Below are 26,358 nucleotides of genomic sequence, written 5' to 3' on the forward strand. Positions count from 1 at the left end.
GACTTGCAGCTTTTTTTCTTCTTTTGTTTTTCTTTTCTTGTTTTACCAGGCCTATACTAGACAAAACAGTAGACTGACAACAATGCAGAATGGAACAAACAACCCGCTGATCCCAGGCTGTGACACTCAGCTGACAGACCTGAAGGAATCTGGTGAACAGGTAAGTACGGCGCCCCAATGGCTCTCCACAGGTGAGGGAAAGAAGGCAAAGATACACTGGACAGTAGATCCACGTATCCAGCTGTAAAAGGGGATGAACACTCAAGCTCTAAAAATACGAGGGGTGGGACTGAGGGTTTCATGACACAATAGAAGGTGTCCTCGGCAACACCGGCAGTAAATGTGAAGGCTCACAACACCAGGCTCATTGCCCACCACCACCATTCCCAGCCACCCACAGACAGTCACTCCAACTCCAAAACAAAAGCGATAGTCTACAGAGTTTATTGAATTGATATTTCTGAGAGATGTCAGATTATGTTGTGGCTACTGCTTGATGATGCTGTTCCGGTGTGATCACTACGTTTCACTGTCATTTAGTTTGAACTGGGTGCAGTTATATATTTCCTCTCACAGTGAAAACAAAACAAGGAGGAGAGAAAGAAGTTCACATTTTGTTTTGACGATAGAGTAAGAGGGCTCACTAGATACATCGTAAGTTTGGTGGATAAGACTGACTACTTGTCTGACATCACAAAGGCTGAAAAATAAAATCTACTCCGAAAAAGACGTAAGTCGATCATACAAGTCACCATTTCTCTGTCTCTCTGTCTGTCTCCGTCTCTCTCTGTCTCTCTCTCTCTCTCTCTCTCACACACACACACACACACACACACACACACACACACACACACACACACACACACACACACACCAGTTTCAGCTCGTTTTTCGAGCAACTAATCGTCAGAGAAACCAGGCCCAACATGAATGGAAGTGTGTGTCCACGGGCAAGGGAAAATTTCATCAGTCCTTACCTCCTTTTCTTCAACCACCACAGCCCACCCATACACCCCTTCTCCACCCGTATTTCTTTCGTCTGCACTTCAAGCCCTCTTCGCCCTTGCACTCTCTAGGACATGGGAAGTTCTTACTGCCCTCCCCGAGAAAACAAAAAGTCAAATAAAACATCTCAGTTCTGATTGCTTCACCAGTCATCTATGGAGTTCCAGAAACATCAGAACTGCATGCTGCATGGTACGCGCCTTCGTCACGCAACTGAATCAATGAATGTATGAATGACACGGAGGGTGAATGAACTGATTAATTTATCAGTGGCATGCGCAAGGAAAAAGGCAAAAAAATCATTTAGAAAATAATAACCAAGAACCAGAAATAAAGAAGAAACGCAAAGAAAGCAAGGGATAACGAATAAAAGACTTAAAGTGTGTTAGGCTGGTTGTACTGGTTGAGAATTGATAGCTTCTTGGGTTTTAGGCTGGTGACACACGTTGAGATGAGATAGCTACTTCCGTGTCTTGGTCGGTTTTGAAAAGAAAACTTCAATGGTGTGGTCACGTAACAGGACCCAATGATCTTGCTAAAACATTTCTTGGAGGAACTGTTGAGGGAGGGAGACAGAAGGGGAGAAGGAAGAAGCGAAGGACTGAAAACAATGCAGAATGAAGAGAGGAAACCATTTATAAACGCTTTGCCACACGACTAAAAGTCCTGGAAAAAACAGTCATTATGAGCGGCGCCCCAATGAGGCTTCACGTCTTCATATAGAAGAAGAATAAGACAACGAAGAAGAAAACTTAATACGACGGAGCTCCTGTGAATGTTGAGCTGGTAACACGGTTTCAGATGAGACAGCGACTGATGTGTGTAGGTGGTAGCTAACGCTGATTGACATTAGAGCTCCCCCCCCCACACACACACACACACACATGCACAATCCTTAGGGATTTTATGGCAATAAATGAAGACGAGACGAGTCGAGTTGAGTCAAACACACACACACACACACACACACACACACACACTCTCTCTCTCTCTCTCTCTCTCTCTCTCTCTCTCTCCTCAGGGATTTTATGGTAATAAATGAAGTCGAATCGAGTCACACACACACACACACAAGTTGGTAAAAGAGGTTAAGAGTAGAGATAAAAAATTTCCTATTTGGCTGTTAACATTTTTAGTTTTACCGAGGGAAATAGAGATCCAGGCGGTAATGCAGGAGTAGAGAGAGAGAGGGAGAGGAGAGGGCGTGTAAGACCCTGGTTCGAAAACATTGCATTGTGGGCCAACATCAAATCGAAGCCAGTTTCTAATAACTCAGATTTTCGTTGTTACTGTTATTGTTATTGCTGCACATGCCAACATGCAGAAAGCAAACACTTTTTTAGGACTGCCAGCATATGATCGAAGTAATTGGCTCTTAACGTCAGTCAGAAATAATAAGCTGCCAATGTATTTATTCACCTTTCCAAATTGCATTTGTGTTTGCTCAGTCGTTGTGTGGTGTAGGTTGATGAAAATGTGTGTGCGTTTGTCAGTGAGAGAGAGAGGGAGAGAGAGAGAGAGAGAGAGTGTGTGTGTGTGTGTGTGTGTGTGTGTGTGTGTGTGTGTACGTACGTACGTGACTAAGAGTGTGTGTATGTGTGTGTGTGTGTGTGTGTGTGTGTGTGTGTGTGTGTGTGTGTGTGTGTGTGTGTGTGTGTGTGTGTGTGTGCATGGGTGTACATGTGCGCGTGCTCGCCGCGCTCGAGTGTGTTGGACTGCTTATCCGTTCATCTCTTCAGCATGTGACTGAATGTTATCACCGTGACTTTTCTCCAGATCGGTTCTGTGTCCCTGATCAGATCTGTTTGCATCTCTGCCTGTCTCTCTGTACATGGGAAACAGGGAGAAAGCGTGGAGCAAGTGGGAGGAGACGTAGTGGAGGTGCTCCACTGGTGAGGGAGGGGTGCAATGGTGAGGGACAGACTGATGGAGAAGAAGGAAAATGTCAAGAGTAATGCAGTGGCGATGGGTTTGATAGCAGCGGTGTAGCAGTGCTGGAGTGTTGATCAGAACATAATTTGTCCATTAGACGTGAAGAACACCAGTTTCTTCATCTGTTCCCTCATCCTCTCTCTCTCTCTCTCTCTCTCTCTCTCTCTCTCTCTCTCTCTCTCTCTCTGTTTCTGTCTCTGTATGTGTATCTCTGTCTCTCTCTGTGTCGTTGTCTGTCTATCTATTATTGTTTCTAATGTTTCCTTTTCTCTCCCTCTTTTTCTCCGTTTCTGTCTTTCTGTCTGCCCCCCCTCTCTCTCTCTCTCTCTCTCTCTCTCTCTCTCTCTCTCTCTCTCTCTCTCAGAATATAACTGACAACCAGAGTCTCCGTTCCACATCCTAGTTCTGTTAAATCCACCATCTGTTATAGAAGGTATTCATTTCATGTGCAAGACACCGACTTTTTTGTCCCCGTCTCTGTGTGTCCCCATCTCTACGTGTGTTACCTCCGATATCCCTGCTATGCTACTACAACTTCTACTACAACTACTTCTACTAGAACTCGAGGTGGGTTTTTTTTTATATCTTGTTCTGCCATCGAATGCCGAGGATTGCGGATGTGCTCAAGCAGCTTGTTGTGTACAAAGTCTCAGACCAAACATACAATAAATCTTGGAGAGAGAAGAGGCCACATCGAAGTATCGATCCATCGTCCTTAAGCCCAGCTTTGTTGGACAGGGTACATCCATCGTCCTTAAAGCCCAGCTTTGTTAGACAGGGCACATTCATCGTCCCTATAACCCAGCTTTGTTAGACAGGGCACATTCATCGTCCCTAAAACCCAGCTTTAATAGACAGGGCACATCATTCGTCCTTAAAGCCCAGCTTTGTTGGACAGGGCACATTCATCGTCCTTGATTAAAGCCCAGATTTGTTAGACAGGGCACATTCATCGTCCCTAAAACCCAGCTTTGTTAGACAGGGCATATACATCGTCCTTAAAGCCCAGTTTTGTTCGACAGGGCACATTCATCGTCCTTAAAACCCAGCTTTGTTGGACAGGGCACATTCATCGTCCTTAAAACCCAGCTTTGTTGGACAGGGCATATTCATCGTCCTTAAAACCTAGCTTTGTTGGACAGGGCACATTCATCGACTTTAAAGTCCAGCTTTGTTGGACAGGGCACATCCGTCGTCCTTAAAACCGAGCTTTGTTGGACAGGGCACATCCATCGTCCTTAAAGCCCAGCTTTGTTGGACAGGGCACATCCATCTTCCTTAATTAAAGCGCAGCTTTGTTGGACAGGGCATATCCATCGTCCTTAATTAAAGCCCAGCTTTGTTGAACAGGGCACACCCATCTTCCTTAAAGCCTAACTTTGTTGGACAGGGCACATCCATCGTCCTTAAAGCCCAGCTTTCTTGGACAGGGCACATTCATCGTCCTTAAAACCCAGCTTTGTTGGATAGGGTACATTCATCGTCCTTAATTAAAGCCCAGCTTTGTTGGACAGGGCACATTCATCGTCCTTAAGCTCAGCTTTCTTGGACAGGGCACTTCCATCGTCCTTGATTAAAGCCCAGCTTTGTTGGAAAGGGCACATTCATCGTCCTTAAGCTCAGCTTTGTTGGACAGGGCACATCCCTCGTCCTTAAAGCCCAGCTTTGTTGGAAGGGGTACATCCATCGTCCTTAAAGCCCAGCTTTGTTGGACAGGGCACATCCATCGTCCTTTCGTCCTTAAAGCCCAGCTTTGTTGGACAGGGCACATCCATCGTCCTAAAAGCCCAGCTTCGTTGGACAGGGCACATCCATCGTCCTTAATTAAAGCCCAGCTTTGTTGGACAGTGCACATCCATCGTCCTTAAAGCCCAGCTTAATGTGACAGGGCACATCCATCGTCCTTAAAGCCCAGCTTTGTTGGACAGGGCACATCCGTCGTCCTTAAAGCCCAGCTTTGTTGGACAGGGCGCATTCATCGTCCTTAAAGCCCAGCTTTGTTGGACAGGGCGCATTCATCGTCCTTAAAGCCCAGCTTTGTTGGACAGGGCACATCCATCGTCCTTAAAGCCCAGCTTTGTTGGACAGGGCACATCCATCGTCCTTAAAGCCCAGCTTTGTTGGACAGGGCACATCCATCGTCTTTAAAGCCCAGCTTTTTTTTAACAGGCTACATCCGTCGTCCTTAAAACCCAGCTTTGTTGGACAGGGCACATCCGTCGTCCTTAAAACCCAGCTTTGTTGGACAGGGCACATCCATCGTCCTTAAAACCCAGCTTTATGTGACAGGGCACATCCATCGTCCTTAAAGCCCAGCTTTATGTGACAGGGCACATCCATCGTCCTTAAAGCCCAGCTTTATGTGACAGGGCACATTCTTCGTCCTTAAAGCCCAGCTTTATGTGACAGGGCACATCCATCGTCCTTAAAGCCCAGCTTTATGTGACAGGGCACATCCATCATTCTTAAAGCCCAGCTTTGTTGGACAGGGCACATCCGTCGTCCTTAAAACCCGGCTTTCCTGGACAGGGCACATCCGTCGTCCTTAAAGCCCAGCTTTGTTGGACAGGGCACATCCGTCGTCCTTAATTAAAGCCCAGCTTTGTTGGACAGGGCACATCCATGGTCCTTAATTAAAGCCCAGCGTTGTTGGACAGGGCACATCCGTCGTCCTTAAAACCCAGCTTTGTTGGACAGGGCACATCCATCGTCCTTAATTAAAGCCCAGCTTTGTTGGACAGGACACATTCATCGTCCTAAAAGCCCAGCTTTGTTGGACAGGGCACATCCATCGTCCTTAAGCTCAGCTTTGTTGGACACGGCACATCCATTATCCTTAAAACCCAGCTTTGTTGGACAGGGCACATCCATCGTCCTTAAAGCCAAGCTTTGTTGGACAGGGCACATCCATCGTCCTTAAAACCCAGCTTTGTTGGACAGGGCATATTCATCGTCCTTAAAACCCAGCTTTATTTGACAGGGCACATCCATCGTCCTTAAAGACCAGCTTTATGTGACAGGGCACATCCATCGTCCTTAAAGCCCAGCTTTATGTGACAGGGCACATCCATCGTCCTTAAAGCCCAGCTTTATGTGACAGGGCACATCCATCGTCCTTAAAGCCCAGCTTTGTTGGACAGGGCACATCCGTCGTCCTTAATTAAAGCCCAGCTTTGTTGGACAGGGCACATCCATGGTCCTTAATTAAAGCCCAGCGTTGCTGGACAGGGCACATCCGTCGTCCTTAAAATCCAGCTTTGTTGGACAGGGCACATCCATCGTCCTTAATTAAAGCCCAGCTTTGTTGGACAGGGCACATTCATCGTCCTAAAAGCCCAGCTTTGTTGGACAGGGCACATCCATCGTCCTTAAGCTCAGCTTTGTTGGACAGGGCACATTCATTGTCCTTAAAACCCAGCTTTGTTGGACAGGGCATATCCATCGTCCTTAAAGCCAAGCTTTGTTGGACAGGGCACATCCATCGTCCTTAAAACCCAGCTTTGTTGGACAGGGCACATCCATCGTCCTTAAAACCCAGCTTTGTTGGACAGGGTACACCCATCGTCCTTAATTAAAGCCCAGCTTTGTTGGACAGGGCACATCCATCGTCCTTAAAGCCTAACTTTGTTGGACAGGGCACATCCATCGTCCTTAATTAAAGCCCAGCTTTGTTGGACAGCGCACATCCATCGTCCTTAAAGCCCAATTTTGTTGGACAGGGCACATCCATCGTCCTTAAAGCTCAGCTTTGCTGGATAGGGCACATTCATCGTCCTTAAAACCCAGCTTTGTTGGACAGGGCACATCCATCGTGCTTAATTAAAGCCCAGCTTTGTTGGACAGTGCACATCCATCGTCCTTAATTAAAGCCCAGCTTTGTTGGAAAGGGCACATTCATAGTCCTTAAGCTCAGCTTTGTTGGACAGGGCACATCCATCGTCCTTAAAGCCCAGCTTTGTTGGACAGGGCACATCCATCGTCATTAAAGCCCAGCTTTGTTGGACAGGGCACATCCATCGTCCTTAAAACCCAGCTTTGTTGGATAGGGCACATCCATCGTCCTAAAAGCCCAGCTTTGTTGGACAGGGCACATCCATCGTCCTTAAAGCCCAGCTTTGTTGGACAGGGCACATCCATCGTCATTAAAGCCCAGCTTTGTTGGACAGGGCACATCCATCGTCCTTAAAACCCAGCTTTATGTGACAGGGCACATCATCCGAAAGGACGACTCCGGGATCCACAAGCAGCTCTTCTGCGGCGAACTCTGCTTGGCAAGGGAAACCAAGGAAGGCCTCCAAAGAACGTTTTAACGTCTGCGTAAAGGCCAACATTGCACCTAGTGGTATTCCCCTACCTCCTACCACCCCAAAAAATAAAGTAATTAGGAGAGAATCGGATCGGCTGGAGTGCACTGACTGACAAAGCATGCCCACGGCAGTTTTAAGGGAGAGCAGACAGACGCAGCAGCATCGCCGAGACCGCGATAAGAGGGAGGCAGCAGTAGCAGCAATGCCCAAAGAGCCCGGACAGTGTCCCTTCCCTCACTGTTGACGCCCAAACAGATCCAAACAGGGACCACTGTCATATGCGAGTCCACAACAAACGAGACTGAGAAACAGACACGATGGTCTACCAAGAGATATATACTACCACTATTACTGCTGCTGCTGCTGCTGCTGCTGCTGCTGCTTACCACTACGACTACAACTATGTTGCTGTTAGACGAGGAAAAGACATGCAGACAGAAAACGAAAAAGAGGAAGAAAGATATAGAGAAACATAGATACAGAAAGAGATACTGGCTGACCAGTTCAGTCGAGTTTCTCAAGGAGGCGTCACAGCATTCGGACAAATCCATATACGCTACACCACATCTGCTAAGCGGATGCCTGCCTGAGCAGCTGCGTAAACCAACGCACTTGAAAACCAAAACTGACAGATAAGCAAAGAATAAAAATTATATCTTCTTCTCTTCTTCTTCGTTCGTGGGCTGCAACCCCCACGTTCACTCGTATGTACAAGAGTGGGCTTTTACGTGTATGGCCGGTGTTTTTACCGCGCCATGTAGGCAGCCATACTCCGTTTTCGGGGGTAAAAATGATATCATTCTGCAGCAAAGCTAGCAAAAATTAATTAAGCGCAAAGTTCTACCATCCGAGCCCAGTGCTGTTCGGCGTGCTATCCCCTCATCCGAGACACTCGGGACAATGGGTTCCAGCGGATGTTTCGCCACGCTGCAGCGCCGCTGTATCAGTTCCATCAGTCTCCGAGCTCCATGATGCGTTTCAGATCAGAAAGTTGGAATCTCACAGCTTGTTCGTTCACTCGCAATTGATTGGCTAAAGAGGAGCAATGTGCAGCGTTTGCTGTGCGTATATATACTTCGAAGTATTTAGGTCTGCAAGTTTCCCTTCGATACTGGATTTCACACCAGAAGGAAAGTGTATGTTTGTTGGATGTGTTGGGAGGGGGGGGGGGGGGGGGGGGGGGGAGGTCAAGGGGGAGTGAGAGAGAGTTCGTGTGTGTGTTTCTTTTCTGTTTCTCTCTCTAACAATGCGGGGAGAAAAATCTCTCTCTCTCTCTCTCTCTCTCTCTCTCTCTCTCTCTCTCTCTCTCTCTCTCTCTCTCTCTCAGCTGCCAGTCAATTTCCCAACGAATGTACTCGTTCGATCCAATCTTGTTCAGCCAAGAGAGCCGACATCACTTTCGTAGACGCTAATTGCCTCCGACCTTCTTGTTTTTGTGTGATATATTTTTATTATGTGCTTTGAAAATAATAAGGCTTTCTTCATCATTCATGAACAAGAGTCACTGACATTGTCAGCTTCAGCTAAGGACAGCGTTAGAGAACAGGAAAAACAAAAAAAACGACAATCAAGCTCGGCTATTGTTGTCAAAAGGCGTGTTCAAAATATATGGCATTATCATTCCAAGATTTATTCAGATGTGATAATTCGATGCATTTGCAAGGCTGATTCTGTTTTCGTTATGCAATCACTTATAAAATTAGAGACAGACAGACAGACAGACAGGCAGGCAGACAGGAAGACAGACAAAGACAGAGACAGAGACACAGAGAGAGACACACACATAGAGATAAGTATAACCATGCCGGTAAAGATAAATCATGTGAATGAAATCAGTGCTGTTGTTATGTCTTTGACCTTTCAGTTTGCACTCTCCAGTTCTAAGGCACTGACTCTAAATCTGCATTACATATAAGCAAGTTGTATTTCTTAATTGTGAATAAAGTAGCAATAGAAATGATTTATATTATACATCTGCTACATATAAAAGTGAGCATGTGTAATCCTTATCAGTTTATAAGCGTACAAGTTTGTTTTTTTTGTTTTGTTTTTCTCTCTCTCTCAAATGAATGAATTTTCGGATCTAAGGAGCATTGTACAAATGGATGTAACAGAATGAACGATACTCAGTCCAAATTAATCGAGCAAGTTACCTTTGTTATGGGACATATTTTCAAATGTGTCAACTAAGATGTTGCAAAATAATTCTGAAATACACAGACATACTACTTTGTAATTTTTTCAGAATATACCTGACTGCATTCATGAAAAAAGATCACCCCGAATGCCGCGCGTATCTGTAAATGTGCAGATAAAACTCCAGTGCCATAGTTTCTCTGAGGAGTGTTCCAGAGTTTCGCTTGCAAACTCGGCATAAAATGTGCCGGACAAGTCCGAGGTGAAATGAGCCAAAGTAGTGATGCTAATCATCCACTTCGGGTATGGATTGTGTCACAAAGCGTGAAATTGTGCTACATGGTTTGCATTTTCATGCTTGGAATTCATTCATCAATTGTGCAGTGAGGCGTGGAGTTATATAGCACGGACTGCAATGAATAGCCTGACAAGCATTCAAACTTTGTGTTTTGAAGTGTGGATTCTAGCTACTCGTTCATATACTTTGAAAATCACACTTGATGTGACATACAGGGATTACAAAAAGTTAAGGATCACATGGGAACAGCGGTGTATTCAACTGATGTAGTCAGTTACCACTCAAACCTATAGGTGTTTGTTTTTTCATCTGCTAATTTTCTCTTCTTTATAGGGGAAAGCTGACAGGGCCCCAATTATTGCCCCCCGCCCCCCTCCCTACCTCCCTCCCGCCCCCACACACCACCACCACCACCACCCCCTGCCCCCCACCCCCGACCCTGCCTGGAAACGTTTCTGGTGTTTTCACCCTTCTTATCATCAAGTGAATCATGTGATTGGTGGTTGTAGAGAGGAGTTCAGACCGATCAGTGACAAAAAGCGTCTCAATGGGTAAACGTGGCTGTGTGCATGTGTGCGTGTACGACTGTGTGTGTTCGTACATGCGTGCGTGCTATAACACGCGCGCGCGTGTGTATGTGCGCTTGGGCAGGTCGTATGGACATTTGTGTATCTGTGTGTGGGTGTGAATGTGTGTGCATATTTACGTGCGTGGAGAATGTGATGATTGCTAGTCAATGAATCGATCGATCGATCAATAACATGAATCATACATAATGTGAATCCGCAGTAAACACCTTATGAAATTTCTGTAGATTACGTGAAACAGTAGTAAACACCCAATACAAAAACTCCCTTAACACCTAATGATTTCTTCCGCCTGTTAGACAAGATTATCCCCAGGCGGGGGAAAAACAGGTTAGAATAAAGTTAGGGAATTCTTCCTTTCGGATATTGTTCACCAGACACTGTAATACTCTGCAGTCTTCATATTTCCTCCAGAAAATCTATACGGGCATCCATCCATATAGCATGTCAGATCACACCAGGCGTGAAATATGCTGTTGTTGCCTGATTATGCCCATGAGTGTGCTGAAATGATTCGTGTGTGTGTGTGTGTGTGTGTGTGTGTGTGTGTGTGTGTGTGCATTTCTTTCCCCAGGAGTTTCCACACACACACACACACACACACACACACACACACACACACACACACACACACACAGAGAGAGAGAGAGAGAGAGAGAGAGAGAGAAGAAGAAGAAGAAGAAGAAGTAGAAGAAAGAAAGAAAGAAAGAAAGAAAATGATAGCAAATGAAAATACCTTATACGTTAATCTACCCTATTTTTGCATGCTGCTTAACGCTGTAAGGGACTCAACTGACCATTTTCGTTCGAGACTGAAAACAAGTGTAACTTTTCTGGAAATCATTTTTCGAAAATATGTTAATTCGTGTACGATAACTATTTCGAGAGACAGTGTAGTCTTAGATGCAGGTGAAACACTTTTTTTTTTCAAGTTCATTTTATTCTATATAATTCTATTCTATTGTATTCTATTTCGTGTTATTCTATTTCATTTTATTTTATTTTGTCTTGTTTTGTTTCATTTTAGGGAAACGTTTTATCATCAAATACAGGCCTTGCAATATTCACAAAAGCATTCACTGGCATCCAAATACTCGTTTTCAAACTGAGCAGTATATTGCAAAGGTACATTGTAAGCTAACCATAAATAGAAAAAAAAGGAGAAAAAAGCAATCGAATACTATAAACCATTACATCAGACGGAGAACATTCACAAGCTAACAGGAAAATCATATCTGGATCACGCGAAACATTGTGAGTAAAAGTGAAACCATCATTGTTTGTGAAAATTTTGGAGATTGTATGTTCATGTGCTGTGCTCCGTCATTCTGTGGGGTTATTATTTTGTTGTTCTTTTGTTTGGGGAGTAAGTTGCTGTGTTGTTGTTTATCTTTTTGTTGTGATTTTCCTTTCTAATGTAACTCAAAGCCTGACTAAGCGGGTTGGGTTACGCTGCTGGTAAGGCATCTGCTTGGCAGATGTGGTGTAGCGTATATGGATTTGTCCGAACGCAGTGACGCCTCCTTGAGCTACTGAAACTGAAACTGAAACTTTCTAATGTAAATGAAATAATACGGAATGAAAATTGAAATTTTTTTTTTTTTTTTTTTTTTGATGGAAGAACAACAACAGCCACAAGAGAGAAAAATAAAGAAAGAGGGAGGAAGAGAGAGATCTGTGTGTGTGTGTGTGTGTGTGTGTGTGTGTGTGTGTGTGTGTGTGTGTGTGTGTGTGTGTGTGTGTGTGTGTGTGTGTGTGCATGTGTCCATGCGAGAAGAAGAAGAAAAAGAAGGAGGAGGAGGAGAAGAAGAAGAACAACAACAACAACAGCCACAAGAGAGAAAGAGAAAGAAAGAGGGAGAGAGAGATCTGTATGTGTGCGTGTGTGTGTGTGTGTGTGTGTGTGTAGGTGTGTGTGTATGTGTGTATGCATGTGTCCATGCGAGAAGAAGAAGAAAAAGAAGGAGGAGAAGAAGAAGAACAAGAACAACAAGAACAACAACAACAGCAACAACAATAGGAAAGAGAGAGAAAGACGTGAAAAGGGGGTTCATCGTGGCAGATAGCCATCAAAGTTGTCCTCTTTAGGAACTGCAAACTTTCAGACAAATTGATACTTATTCGCCCTTGATTTCATCCGATCACGATTCAAAGAATGCTCCTAACTTGACGACTCTCTCTCTCTCTCTCTCTCTCTCTCTCTCTCTCTCTCTCTCTCTCTCTCTCTCTTCGATGTTACATGCGTAAATATTATCATGTGATTTATATGTACTTTGTTTTCTGTGTACTGTCCAAACCTTGGAGACGAACGACTGAAAAAAAGCACATTACCTCTCTGTGACATGCACTTTAAGCTAATGACAAACTGCCAAAGTGTCGCAGATCTCTTATTCGTTTATAATGTTTCATTTCTGGTTGTTGTTTTTTTCCCTTTCAGTTCCATTTTATCTGCTTTACACCATTTTGTTCTGATAAGTACCTACTATGTCACAAGAGCTTTACAGCTAATGACATTAAACATTTCAACGCTAGTGTTCTCTCTCTCTCTCTCTCTCTCTCTCTCTCTCTCTGAGCGATGTTGTGTCTCTCAGTTTGACGCTGTGTTATACTTGTACATTATACATGTATTAAGTATTAAGTATAACATTTGCGTACATGTTTGTGTGTCTCTTAGAACAACGGCAGATGTGTAAGTCGGCCAAAGTGTTAATGTCTTCACCGTTGGAATATAAAGATTCATTCATTCATTCATTCTCTCTAACGATGTTAATCGTTGTACCGGAAATAAGTTTGTCCAAGACCATGTCCAGATTCTGAAAGACGGAAGCCCATCGGCAGATAATTCAAAAGTAATCGACCAGTCTCCGCTTTGTAATCTCCTGCTGTCGACGAAACACGAAAAATTAGTTTTACGGCCTTTACCATTATTCAGGATCAATGTCAGGATGCATGTTCAAATGGTTTAAAGATCAATATTTGTTGTTTTATCGTGACCGCTCCAGTTACTCAGATCTCTGTCTCCTCTGTTCGCGAAGTCGCTCGATGTTGGTTCAAGCTGGGAAGTGCAAAGTTATGTTCTCACAAAAATGGACCAACGATACTCTGCAATGCATTGCACAAGGTCAACCTTATGTTACGTTGCTCTACACTACACTGCACTACACTACACTACACTATACTACATCACACTACACTACACTACACTAGGGGGACCCACACCACACTAGGGGTCCTACACTACACTACACTACGCTATACTTCACTGCACTACACTTCATTACACTTCACTACACTACACTAGGGGGCCGACACTACACTACACTACACTACACTACACTACACTACACTGCACTACACTACGCTGTACTACATTACACTACACTACACTACGCTGCACTACATTACACTACACTACACTGCACTACACTACACTGCACTAGGGGGATCCACACAACACTAGGGGGCCGACATTACACTACACTATACTACACTATACTACACTACACTACACTACACTGCACTACACTACACTACACTATACTACACCAGTGGGATCCACACCACACTAGGGGGCCGACACTACACTACACTGCACTGCACTGCACTACACTACACTACACTACACTACACTACACTAGTGGGATCCACACCACATTAGGAGGCCGACATTACACTACACTATACTACACTATACTACACTACACTACACTACACTGCACTACACTACACTACACTATACTACACCAGTGGGATCCACACCACACTAGGGGGCCGACACTACACTACACTGCACTGCACTGCACTACACTACACTACACTACACTACACTACACTAGTGGGATCCACACCACATTAGGAGGCCGACACTACACTACACTGCACTGCACTACACTACACAAACTACACTACACTACACTACACTAGGGGGCTGACACTTCATTACACTACACTACACTACACTACACTACACTACACTACACAAGGGGGACCCACACCACATGAGGGGGCCTACACTACACTACACTACACTCTACACTACGCTTCACTACACTACACTACAAAAGGGGGACCCACACGACACGAGGGGACCTACACTACACTACACTACACAAGGTGGACCCACACCACACTAGTGGGCCTGCACTACACTAAACTACAATACACTACACAACATCACACTACACTACAGTACACTACACTACACTACACAAGGGGGACCCACACCACATCAGGGGGCCTACACTACATTACACTACACTCTACACTACACTACACTACACTACACAAGGGGGACCCACACCACATTAGGGGGCCTACACTACACTACACTACACTACACTACACTACACAAGGGGGACCCACACCACATCAGGGGGCCTACACTACATTACACTACACTCTACACTACACTTCACTACACTACACTACACTACACAATGGGGACCCACACCACACTAGGGGGCCTACACAACACTACGCTAGGGGGACCCACACCACACTAAAGGGCCTACACTGCACTACACCACACAACATCTTTCTAGGCAGCATGACACCCGACCTGGAATTCGGGACACCATACACTAACTACACTAAACTATACTGGATTTAGAGTCAGGCACAAAATTTGCATCTTAAAAAGAGTATACACAAAAACATGTAAGAGTTTTTGTTCATTCATTTGGATAATGATAAAATTCGCACTGGCTGTTTTAAACTATCTCCCATGCGATTTTCTAAAGACATATAAGGACAGAGGATTCAGTAGTTGTTGAATACTGACGAAGATCCTGGTATTTTAATCGAATGAATCGAATTTCTGGTTTCTTTCAATAGTTTCTGAGTATGATTTGTTTGTGTATAGGTTTGATATTACTGTATATTTGTGTCAATTCGGTTCAGTCTGGCAATTATAGCTCAACTGGGTGAAAACCCACACCCTTTGTGATTCCATTCCAATGCATGATTAATATTTCCTTGAACCAAACAAAAAAGCTTTCTACATAACGATCTACATATATACATTCACTGCGTGACGATACACTGTAAAGAAAGATCACTTTCTGGATCCAAAGAAGTAGGTGGAGGGTGATGAAGATAAACATAACGACGACAAGGAGGCGGAGGACAGTGGAAACATCAACAATAAGAGAAAGAATAAAGGGGGAGAGAAGGAGGGAAACAAAAAATAACAACAACAATAAGATTAAACACAAGAAGTGAAAGGCAGGGAGGAGGAGAAGGAAGAGGAAGAAGGTATAGTTGTAGTAGTAGTAGTAGTAGTAGGAGGAGGAGGAGGAGGAGGAGGAGGGAGTAATAGCAGTAGAAAAAGAACAACAACAATGACAAAAACAACAACAACAGCAGCAACAACAACAACAACAACAACAGCAACAACAACAACCAAAAACAGCAGCAAAGACAGCAAAAACAAACAAACAAACAAAAACAAAACAAAAAACAACAGAAAACAGCAATATATAGAGAAAGAAGAAACAAGAACAAAATCAGAACAACGACAGCAAAAGCAGCAGCAACAACAACAAAAACAATAAGAGGGAAAAACTCTCACAGAAAATACCTGGTTGTGCAAAGCCCCCCCCAAAAAAGAACCCAGGGGAAGTCCAGAAGGGGCACAGCAGGTGAATAATGACGATAATTATTAACGACTACAAATAATAACTCATTCACTTCAGCACCACACGCATACAGGAACAGACGCAAGGATACTTTGGCACACCCGAACCAGGAGTGCGTCTGCAGCAGTCTGGCACCACAAGCGGCACACGGGCCCGTGTGTAGGCGGGGAACCCGCAGCGACATCGAGTCGAAGTGGGGGACAAATCATTTGGTGGGTTTGCTCAGTCAGAATCTTAGCGGTAGGGATGAACTAATGGTCGTTTGTTCTGGTATTGGAAAGAAAACTACCCGTATAACCTTCCTTCGAACATGTCTGGATCTATACTTTGAGGCCGTAGTATAGTGACTCGTTTTGTCTCTCTCTGCCTGTCTGTCTGTCTGTCTGTTTTTCCTTATGTCTGTCTGTCTGTCTGTCTGTCTGTCTCTCTCTCTCTCTCTCTCTCTCTCTCTCTCTCTCTCTCTCTCCGTCTCCCTCACTCGATGCGAATGACTGTTTGGATTTTGTCTTTCTGTTTCCCAAACTCGTTCCCTTTCTATTCACGTAGAATATGAAAAAATACACAGTGTATAGTTCGTGGTTCTTTTATCCATGTGTTTTTGCTTCCTTGTTGGTTGGTTCATGTGTGGGTTTTTTATGTTGGCGCCATGAGATGTCCATATCTGCAGCCCAAGCAAGTTACATGGGTAAATGTTTTAACATCAAATTTTCATCTATCATTCAAATGTGCCTCAACACAGAATTATGGTTATCCGTCCCAATATTGTTTGCTGAAATATCGCTTAACCATACCTAAATAGGTTTGTTTTGAATAAAGGTCAATGGTACCAGAAAACTAGGCATAAGAATGAACCGCGAAACAGATGTTTCCTGATTGATTAACTAATTCATTAATGGTAGGATTTCCTGATCTTTAAGATGAAGTCACTTCTGTGGTATTCAACATATATCAATAACTAGTAGTTTGTAAAATGGAAGCAAAGACCAACACTCTGTGAAAAGAAGTAATGGATGATTCGTTGTTACATAATCGACAACGTTCTCTGATTATTGTAACAGAATCGACAACGTTCTCTGATCATTGTTACAGAATCACCAACGTTCTCTGAAAGCACTTGCCATTGCTCTGTAAACGTTATAGGCAGCGTGCTATGAAAAGGTAACAGTATTCTGCATCGTCTGTTTGGAAACAATAGTCATTGCTCTCTGAAAGGAGCAACCGCTGAATGAAGCATTGGCGAGTGTTCTCTGCCATCAGTAGCCTGGTGGAAGCAGTCAACCTTTTTTTTTTAAGAAAGCAATGCATTCTGGTGAAACTTTTAAAAGAAACAATTACCAAAAGCTCAGTGGAAGAGAGAACTATCCAGTGTCCTCTGAAGGCAACAGTCAGTGCGTCAGAAAAAAAACAACACCTAATGCTTTCTTACAGGAGCAATTGCCATATTTACGAAGACAGCAGTAGCAATTTTTTGTACGGGAGTAAGGAAAAGCCAGCCCATGTTCTTTGAAACAAAGCAATAATCAGTCCCCCCAAAAGCAATAGTCATTGCCCTGTGAATGCCATAGCAGATGTTCACTGAAAAAAAAAGCTAATGTTCTTGCAAAGGAAGCTATAGCCAATGCTAAAAAGCAGTTTCCAACACACCCCTTGAGCAGCAGCTGTGAACTCTCTGCATGACAGACACGAGAGGAAGTAGTGTATATTCTTGGTGAGGATGTCAAACAGCTGTGAAATACAAAGAAGAAATATATTACATGGAATTAAAGTGAATAGTGACCAGTTACCATCCGATCTCACAATCATAATGTTGCTAGTTTGAACCACGGGACACTCAAACATTGCTGCTTTTGCTTTTAAGGTGTTGTCGTTCTGGTGCTAACAGTACATTAATGGATAGATCAATTTCCCCACTTTCCTAGGATGGTTACCCACGTCAACCATATCACCTGAAGTGGTTGTTGTTAAGCCTGAAACAAACACACCACCCAATCATCTCGGGTGGCTGATTGAAAACAAAACATAACGCGGGGGTGCAGAAGTACTTCGGGCTACAATATTAATTGATTGATATAGATACTTATATAGCGCCTATCCTCGGTCGGAGACCAAGCTCTAAGCGCTTTACAAACACGGGGTCATTTGCACAACAGGCTTCCTACCTGGGTAGAGCCGACTGACAGCTGCCATTTGGGCGCTCATCATTCGTTTCCTGTGTCATTCAGTCAATATGATAAACTGACAAGCAACGCAGCTGACATATCTCCTTTCACTTTCACTGCGTTGACGGCCACAATCAACAATTTGATTTTTACGCCGTTATTGACGTCCTTTATCCGGGTTTTGCTTTTTCTTTCCTCTGAAAAGCAAAAGACATGAGTCGACATGAATCACGTATTAACCTGATTTAAACAAAGCATAAATAATCAATAACACAAATCAACATACCAATTTGGTGCTTCGAGGTGAAATTCATCGCCCGTTGTTGGAATATCTCTCTAAATGAACCCTCTCTTTCACATAGACACAAACGCAAACAGATAGACAAACAGATAGATTCTCTCTGTCTCTGTCTCCGTCTTTGTCTCTCTCTCTCTCTCTCTCTCTCTCTCACTACTGTTCGAAGTCACCATTCTAAGAAGACTCAGCAAAGACCGCAACGTAGTAAATAATATTGATCTATATCGAACGACTATGGAGAACGTGGATTGATTGGGTTTGTAGCCGTTTGTTCACTGTGACTGGGCGGGAATGCAACCTGTCGGAAAGCCATCCATTGTGGGGAAACGGGGGCAGAGAGGGGAGGGGGTGGGGCGGGCGGGGGGGGGGGGGCACTTGCCGTTGCTCGGTGACGTAATCGAAAAAAGAAAGAAGAAAGAAGGGGGGATGGGAAGGGGGGCAGAGAGGTAGGTCAAGTGGCGAGGATGGGGTATGGGTGGAGTGGAGGAGGGAATGGAGGGAGTGATGGTGTGGTATATCTACCTTGCAGCAGGACAGGGCGGGATAACACTTCCATGCGTGTTCATACCTGTTTTGTACGGTGCACCCCGTGTCTGTCTCTCTGTCTGCTTGTCTGTCATTGCGCTCGAGCTTGTGTGTACGTGCGTGCGTGTGTGTATGTCTGTGTGCGTGCGTGTGTGTGTGTGTGTGTGTGTATGTGTGTGTGTGTGTGTGTGTGTGTGTGTGTGTGTGTGCGTGTGTGTGTGTGAATGAATGCATGTGTATGTCGGTGGATGAGGCTGGGATGTGTTGAATTTCATTCCAAGATTAAAAACTTCGATAACAATAATGTGAACGATCGAATAAAGGAAACACTCGCATTCAGAATCATTTATCAGCCATGCGTTATACATTCCCACTATTGCATTACTCCCCTGCTTGATGACCTGCTATGGCGAAATGTATAGTTATACAGCGACAGCAGATTCATACCTTGGCAGTTTTGAGAATCTGTGACGCTCTGATGTATACAATGATTATTAATTAACAGCTTAAAAGTTCAGAAAACTGGATGCAGATACACGTTCTCTTTTCTTACCACTAATGTTCACCCCTATATTCATAGCGGGTTCTTTTGCACAACCCGTGCAAAAATACATGGTCCGATTCTATTTCAGCAGCTGAAGAAAGTTTCCACATCGGAAAATTTGAGCAAATCTGCTGGCAAAAAAATCAACGCGGGTGCTAAAAAGAGACAACTATGATTGTTTTGGCGAGATGATCCTGCTGATACGATGACGGAAAAGGAGGGTGGGAGGGGGTGGGGTGGTTTTAGAGAAAAAAGAGAGGGGGTATGGTGGCGGACCAGGAGTGTGAGGTGGAGGCGGCGGAGGGTCATAATTACAGTGGTGGGTGTATTCCGTGGGTATGAGCACACCTTGTGTTTGTATGTGGTTTGGTTGTACACCCTGATGAGAGAATTCAAAACTCCGAATTGTATTACTTTATGACGAATTTTATTCCTAAACGACTAAGATTTCTTTTATTTTCTCCCTGTATCTGTATGACATTATTTGTTTAAAACATATTCCAAAATTGAGCAAGTGAATGTCGTTTGTTTTCCATAATTTTTTAATTGAATAAAACAAGCTGAAAACAGGATCTTAGAAAAGGTCTATCCATTCAGTCTTTTAAGAGAGACAGAGGTAGACGGAAAGACAGATGTAGAAACAAATGCAGAAGCAGAAGGAGTGTGTTAGAAAGACAAAAAGAGGAGACCAGAGAGGGAGAGAGAGAGGGGGACTTCCTATTTTATCGAGATCACGAACCCACAAACAAAATATGCTTGCTCTTCACCCACAAAACCACCACGCAACAGTCTCCGCTAGTCGAGCACGCAAAACGCAACTATTCACAAGCATAAAAAAACACACAAAAAATCATTATTCACAGCCACCAGAATAACAGCACGTGCATACAGCATACGTCACGTCGTATGGAAGTGCCGATCCTTTCCGCAGGTTAATTAATACATGAACACAGTAATTACCATGTCCTTTAGTACGTGCAGGGAACAGCATCTTCTGTAAAGTTCAACAAGGATACAAACAACCTAGTGGAAAGTGATTTTGCAGACTTGGGTCTCCAGACTTTCAGGTCCAAGTGTTATCTTAGTCTCGTTGAATCACCTGCATCCAAGCTGATTGAAAGGGATCTTCTGGGGTTTTTTTGTTTTGTTTTGTTTTGTTTTTTTTTTTTGTTTGTTTGTTCGTTTGTTTTTTGTTTGTTTGTTTTTTGTTTTTGTTTTGGGGTTTGTTTGTTTTTTTTGGTTTTGGTGTTGTTGTTTTTTTGTGCCTAAGGTTTTTCGATGTCGCCTGAGTTTGATTTCACTGGGGTAAAAACTGTATATTCCTAAATGACCATACGCATCAGCGATCACACACACACACACACACACACACACACACACACACACAGAGAGAGAGAGAGAGAGAGAGAGAGAGAGAGAGATTGCACAAGGTCCATCTCACACCTCTGAAAAACAAAATATTGTAATTAATGAATTATTTAATCCAAAATGACGTGTCGTATTCTGCAAGGGTAGAAATGAAAATTGAAGAGAACAGATTTAAAGAGGAAAAGACAACCCCCAGCCCTCAGCCCCCTATTAACTTTTTTAAGCCGTGAGAGAACAGGTGGTGAGGAGACTGATGGAAAGTACACCATGATTGACCATGAAAAAAACTGCTGTTGCTTTTGGTGTTTTAGGTGTATCCTCTGCAGTGAGCTAAACTGACTTAGCGGGATGAAGGCGGATGTGTGTGTGGTGGGGGTGGGGGGAGGGAAGTGGGGTGGAAGCTAAAGTGTGGGGATGGTGGGGTTTTCAGTAACTAGGAGTGTCCGGCCGATGATTGATGACGTTAACTGCCATGAACTCTGCTTTACCTGGTGCATTTCCGTACACGTGCACAATCAACAAACTGTTTTGTGTGTGTGTGTGTGTTGGGGGTGTGGGGGGGGGGGTACGAGGGGGGGGGGTAGGGAGGGGGGAGTGGCTTAACGTCGCACCAGTAAAATTCAATAGTCAAACCATGCATATTCGCTTTTGAAGTGTAGACGAGTCTGTGTTGGAGAGAGCGAGAGTCCAAAGAGAGCGAGAGGCCAAGATTGAACGTCGACTTGTATTATCTGTTCTAACTTTCTGACCTGAGTATTGTCTGCTTCGTTGTTTAGTTCCGGTCTTTTCAACAAGAATGCGGAATTGTTCGGAATTTCATTTCGATTGGTAGTGGAAAAATGCCGAATGGACGCTGTCACCTATGTTTACGCATGTGGACGAAAATGTCTTGGTGTGAGTGATGACGAAAAAAAAAATTCTTTCCTCCACTGGATTTTGAGTATTTGTTTGGATGCAAGTCTTTTGAATAATAATAATAATAATAATGGATACTTATATAGCACACTATCCAGAAATCTGCTCTAGGTGCTTTACAAAAACGCTTTTGATAACATAAAACATTATATCTATGTTACATACGCACACCAAACTGTGACCACACACACACACACACACGCACGCACGCACGCGCACACACACACGCACGCACGCACGCACACACACACACACTGCATACATACATTTTAACATACATGTGTATCTAACAGCTACCCTAACAAATACGCACACATAGGCAGGCACAAACTTACATAAACACACGCGCACACAATACACATTCATATACATGCATGTAGTTGTGGACCTGCCACAATTGAACTTATTGCTGAGGGAAAAGGTGAGTTTTGAGACGAGATTTAAAAGACGCGAGGGAATCAGAATGACGGAGGTTATCAGGGAGCTTGTTCCACGTCTTTGGCGATTGAAAAGAAAACGATCTGTGTCCATAGGTCTTACGGAAAATATAGGAATACGGAAAAGCGGGGTGCTACGTGCAACAAGAAACACAAAACAGCAAAAATGCCCCTTGCACAATTTTATGTGGAAAAAGTCCACTTTGATAAAAGTTTCAACACGAATATTCTAAATTTTAGTGACGCTCTCTTCCTGGAAACAGGGGTTCCAATCTGTCAGAAAAATATCTTCCGGTAGAAAGTGATAGTGCGTACCATCTTACGTGTGTGCGTGTCTCGTATTGTCATGAGAAACATTGTCTTAGACAATGTATGTGAAAAGGGATTGAGTGAAAATGCCTCTCTGTGTTCTGGACAGCCAATCTTCTTCTTCTTCTTCTTCTTCTTCTTCTGCGTTCACTCGTATGCACACGAGTGGGCTGTTACGTGTATGACCGTTTTTACCCCGCCATGTAGGCAGCCATACTCCGTTTTCGGGGGTGTGCATGCTGGGTATGTTCTTGTTTCCATAACCCACCGAACGCTGACATGGATTACAGGATCTTTAACGTGTGTATTTGATCTTCTGCTTGCATATACACACGAAGGGCGTTCAGGCACTAGCAGGTCTGCACATGTTGACCTGGGAGATCGTAAAAATCTCCACCCTTTACCCACCAGGCGCCGTCACCGTGATTCGAACCCGGGACCCTCAGATTGACAGTCCAACGCTTTAACCACTCGGCTATTGCGCCCGTCGACAGCCAATCAAATTCTTAGATCTGTTTTGTGAAGCACTTTACATGAATTGAAACAGGTATTGTCAAGGTTAAATATTTCGTGACTTAGCCCTGTGATCACATGGAGGTGGGGGCAGAGCTTTGGCTGTTCAATTTGGCTGCATTTACAGCTAAACGTGCACATCCTTGATCCCGACTTTCAGTTTTCAGCTGCATTGTAAAAATGACACACGTACACATATACTCTCTCTCTCTCTCTCTCTCTCTCTCTCTCTCTCTCTCTCCCTCCCTCTCTCTCTCTCTCTGTGAGAGATATATTAATGTCATTACTATAGCCAAATTTAGACAAACATTAACTAGACTCAGGCCTGCGTTATGTAAGATAAATATCAACAACAGATATTCTCAAAACCCAGATAAATGTCCATTATTTTTGCGATCACACCGAAACCGAAAATCACTTCCTGTCCACGTTACTCCGCTTTAAGAGATAAATTCATTGTAAATCATTGCAGAAATAGACGTCATCAAACTCTTGCTTACTTATTACAGAACGAAGATACTCTCTGTCTGAGAGATTTGGCAATGTACAGTTTTTACGCCTTAAGATTGCGAGATCAGTTACTTACACTGCAATAGTATTTATGATAGATGTATTGTATGCATTGATCCAATGTCTTCTTCTTTTTCTCCATTTTTGTCCTGTTTTCCCTTCATTGATTTTGGCTATCTCAATTTGTGTGCAGGTCGGTGGCCTCACGAATTAAACCAGTTCAGGGTTCAGAGTTCAGAGTTCTCTCTCTCTCTCTCTCTCTCTCTCTCTCTCTCTCTCTCTCTCTCTCTCTCTCTCTCTCTCTCTGACAAGTGAAACGTTGACAAATGTTTATTCCACTGACATGTCAACTTAGAAATCTGCTTGATCAGGCACCCAAAAACTAAAAAGATGAACATCATTAGGTATGAACAGTTGAAATATCATCATCTTTGATGAACAGACTATAAATAGATAAAACGAACAGTTGAAACTACAATTTGTTACAAAAATCAGAAAAAAATGAAATAGAACGAGCAGGCTTTATTAGGCACTGAGAGATGACTCGTTTTATGCAGCAGATTTATCTGAAATAATGACATAATTATCTATGAAACACGAAGAAAGAAAGGAACACAAAAACACGTATGCAGCTACTTCATACGAAAAAAAGGAAGTGGTATGATATCAAACTCATATTGTAATTATGCCACCCAAAAGAACAAAAAGATGATAGCGCTAGCAATATATGCAATCATAATGATTCAAGATTATGTAACAGACCGTGCCCCGCGAGCAGTCAGGAAGTCTATCATTGAGATATGATTCAGACTGGAATTACCAAAACAATGCTAACCTAAGAAAAACTATAATAAAAAATTAAAAAAAGACTGAAAATATGAAAACGTGAAAACCACCACCTTTATCACCAGGATCTTTGATATAAGATAAAAAAAAACAACTTTATTGTCTTATAAAAAGCAATGCGATCAGGTGCAGCAGACTAAGAGTAGACAATTACTCAACACACACACACACACACACACACACACACACACACACACACACACACAAAACTACGCATGTACACAGGCATGCACACACATAAAAAAAACACTAAGCATTTAAGAAAAAAAAACCCATTAACTTAGTATAATCACAGTCCCAAACTGAATAGTTAGGGTGTTGTACCAAATTATTAATACCCATTACTATTGATACTTAAAAATTAAAAGAACATCTTGTCCCTTTCATGCCACAATGTCAATGAGTAATGAATGTTTATCTTAATAATTCTGGTACCAATTTACATAACTTAATTTACATATTATCATAGTTTTGTGATCACTTGTTCATCTTATTTAATCATTGTCCCTTAACGCTCAGAGTAAAATTTGGTCAAAGTCAATGCCATCTCCAATTGCTCAGTGGGAAACCTTGTTTGAAGCCATCGTCGGATGTCAAGGCATTTCTTTTACGTGAACAACATGAAACATCTTGAGGGATAGGGAAAAGGTAGGGGATACACCTGCTCAGGTGTGTTCACAAAGAATTTGAACGAAGATTGTACTAAATCTTTGTTGGAAAATGAGCACAATGTACCGGCCAAAACAACAACAACAACAAAAAAAGAACAAGCATTTCATTGTTTCGATGGTAACATTGCCTCCGAATAATGGATAAAAATCGCATTGATACTTTCAAAAGATATGCACATGTTTTTAATATGATACTCAAACTATAGTAGTGTGAATTCAGAAGGATAAGTTCAGTTTAATTCAGTTCAGTAACTCAAGGAGGCGTCACTGCGTTCGGACAAATCCATAATGATACGCTACACCACATCCGCCAAGCAGCAGCGTAACACAACGCGCTTAGAAAAGGATAAGCTAACGATTATACAGATTGACATTTGAGCCATACTGCTGTCGCTTCATAGCAGGAGGTGGTGGTGGTGGTGGAACAGGTGCTCAGCGTTTCTCCCGCCGCTCCGGAGCAATGGTACTGCACGCTCCCCGTGTTGTAGTAAAACCACGTGTCCAGTGTGCCCTGCGTGGTCAGCTTCCCGCCCTCAGAAAAGCCCAGCTGCCGGCAAGCTGCGTTAGCTGCTGCGCTGGAAAACCCACTGCGACAGACTTGTTCCCATGCTGAGTTTCCTTGGTTCCATACCACCAGCAGTCCTTCAGAGCGGTCCTTTGAAGAAGAGATCAATTGATCTGCAAGCAAATCATTTTTTTAATTCATTTATTTGTTTATTTTTATTTTTTGTATCACAAACACGTTTGGCTTTTTGCCATCGGCAGCGTTTGTTTTGAAGCAAACTGGCAAATTTGTGAATACGTTTCAATCAACTCTCCTGAATATTGCAAGTGAGCTTACCTTTGGACAAATAGCACTGAATTGCTTTCTTTTCAGACGAAGGCTAGGGTGTCGAAATACCTATTTACTCAAAACCAGTAAATAGCTCCCTTTTCCCACCAGGAGATTCGGTGACAATACTGTGAAAAAAACGATGTCTAAACAGCTTTTCAATAATGACACTCCAAGTGTCTGTGTATGCAATAGTTTGTTGAATCTTTGAGAATCGCAACAATTGTTTATGACACGGGAAACACCATTTGATACAAAAACAGTAATACAGAGTCTTGTTTTGTTCCGATTCCTATATAAGTCTGTAACATTAAACATGGCTTTGGAACTGTGTATCTAAAAGTCCAGGACTAGTTGATACAAAAAACATTTCAGTGATTTGGATCTTTATTAAGGGCAAGGACTGGAACAGCAAAGCAACGCTTGTTACAATATGTGGCCTCATGGCGGCCTGTCAATGTCACTTTCTAATAGACTGATTTTAGGCTGAGAGCCTAAAACCGAAAGAAGGTAAAGGCGGCACACTGTTA

At 43.3% G+C, this 26,358-nt stretch overlaps 2 protein-coding genes across 2 annotated transcripts in view; both read right to left on the reverse strand.

Moving 5' to 3' along the window:
* LOC143277361 (uncharacterized) overlaps positions 1-16,085 on the reverse strand; it is a 53,316-nt gene extending 37,231 nt beyond the window's left edge. The window contains exon 1 of the mRNA XM_076582148.1: positions 15,983-16,085. Within this exon, the coding sequence (XP_076438263.1) occupies positions 15,983-16,085 (103 nt within the window). The remainder of the gene's footprint in view (positions 1-15,982) is intronic.
* A 7,745-nt stretch (positions 16,086-23,830) lies between these two features.
* The window catches only part of LOC143279415 (uncharacterized), a 36,313-nt gene continuing 33,785 nt past the window's right edge, over positions 23,831-26,358 (reverse strand). The window contains exon 20 of the mRNA XM_076583461.1: positions 23,831-25,674. Coding sequence (XP_076439576.1) covers positions 25,355-25,674 — 320 coding nt within the window. The 3' untranslated portion in view covers positions 23,831-25,354. The remainder of the gene's footprint in view (positions 25,675-26,358) is intronic.

The sequence above is a fragment of the Babylonia areolata genome, chromosome 2 (genome assembly GCF_041734735.1).
Source record: "Babylonia areolata isolate BAREFJ2019XMU chromosome 2, ASM4173473v1, whole genome shotgun sequence".
Taxonomy (NCBI): Eukaryota; Metazoa; Mollusca; class Gastropoda; order Neogastropoda; family Buccinidae; genus Babylonia; species Babylonia areolata.